General features: G+C 52.0%; 1 protein-coding gene across 1 annotated transcript in view; it reads right to left on the minus strand.

Moving 5' to 3' along the window:
* Nucleotides 1-1,501, minus strand: part of TTC5 (tetratricopeptide repeat domain 5) — a 15,016-nt gene continuing 13,515 nt past the window's right edge. Inside the window, exon 8 of the mRNA XM_015419940.1 lies at nucleotides 1-923. Coding sequence (XP_015275426.1) covers nucleotides 804-923 — 120 coding nt within the window. The 3' untranslated portion in view covers nucleotides 1-803. The remainder of the gene's footprint in view (nucleotides 924-1,501) is intronic.

Here is a 1,501-nt window from a genome sequence, read left to right on the forward strand (position 1 = left end):
TCCTATACACACACACACATATATATATACACATTCACTCACACACACACAAAGATAATTAGACCTTGAGCAATCGGGATTTACAAAAGGCTTCGAGCCCAAGGATCTTAAGTGCCCAAACTCAACTGGAACCAGAGGGAGCAACTGGCCACCGACAGTGAAGTCAAAAAAACAAAGTCTTGAAAGTGGGAGAAGTCCGAGGGGGCCAAGGCTACCTTGGGGATCGCTGGATTCCCAACATGTCGTCCACCCTTGAAACGTGACTGCTGGTTCCCCTGATCGAAGCCCCCACCGTCCTCCCCTGGCCAGTTGGTTTTCCCTTCCAGGAAGGGGAAGCACACAGTATGGGAAAGACAGTTCGATCTTGTTGCTTTCAAAGGGTGACTTCATCCGGGATCTGCGGCAGCAGCTGATTTTTAAGGCTCAGCTGCGTCCCTGACGCTCCGACTGCAGATCCTCATCGTCACGCCTAGCATGACTTCGAAAGAAGAACAGACAAGGAGGGGAATCCGAGGTCCACCCTCTCTTTTTTCCCCCCCGGACTGATTTAAGCCTGATTTCGTTCAAAACCATGCATCAAAGCACAGGCTGGCGTCTTCAGAAGTGGAGCGGCTGAGAGAAGCCAAGCAAAGCTATCCCCCAGTCTGAGCACGCGCTCGAACCGTTCTTTCCCTTCTCCCCACCTCTTCCCTTCGACTCCAAAATGCCCAGACAGGAGGTACAACAACCAGCCCCATCCTCCTAGGTCACGGCTCTTCCAGGTCCGCTGAGAGCCGTCCATGAGACAGGCCAGAGGTCACTGGTCACTCGCTCTGTGCCTGGTAGGCCACAGTGGCGGCAGCCTGGCTCTGGGATCCCTGCACCTTCCCATTCACCACCAGCAGCAGCGGGGTCTCCACACGGATGCTCGAGAAAGTGAAACTCTGGAAAAGGAAAAAGAGAGGGGGGGGAGAGACTGAATTTTCTACCCAATCAAACTAGGACTTGCTTCCCTGTGAATCGTAACAATTACTGTATTGTGAAACAGGAATGGGACTTCTGTGTTTTTGGACAACTGAAAGGAAGTCGGAAAAGCACCACTAAAATGAAGGAGGACAAGGAGGACGAAGAGGAAGAAGAGGAGGAGGAGGAAGAGGAGGAGGAAGAAGAGGAGGAAGAAGAGGAGGAGGAAGAAGAGGAGGAAGAAGAGGAGGAGGAAGAAGAGGAAGAGGAAGAAGAGGAGGAGGAGATTGGATTTATATCCCGCCCTTCACTACCCAAAGGTGTCTCAGACCAGTTTACAAACTCCTTTCCCTTCCCCTCCCCACAACAGACACCCTGGTGAGGTAGGCGGGGCTGAAAGAGCTCTGACAGAAACTGCTCTTTTTTCAAGAACAGCTCTTATCAGAGCTACAGCTTGCCCAAGGTCATCCAGCCAGGTACAAGTGGAGGAGTGGGGAATCAGACATGGTTCTCCCAGATTAGAGTCCGCGCACTTAACCACGATACCAAACTGGAGAAG

This window comes from Gekko japonicus, unplaced genomic scaffold, assembly GCF_001447785.1.
Source record: "Gekko japonicus isolate JY-2015 unplaced genomic scaffold, Gekko_japonicus_V1.1 scaffold3888, whole genome shotgun sequence".
In the NCBI taxonomy this organism is placed as follows: Eukaryota; Metazoa; Chordata; class Lepidosauria; order Squamata; family Gekkonidae; genus Gekko; species Gekko japonicus.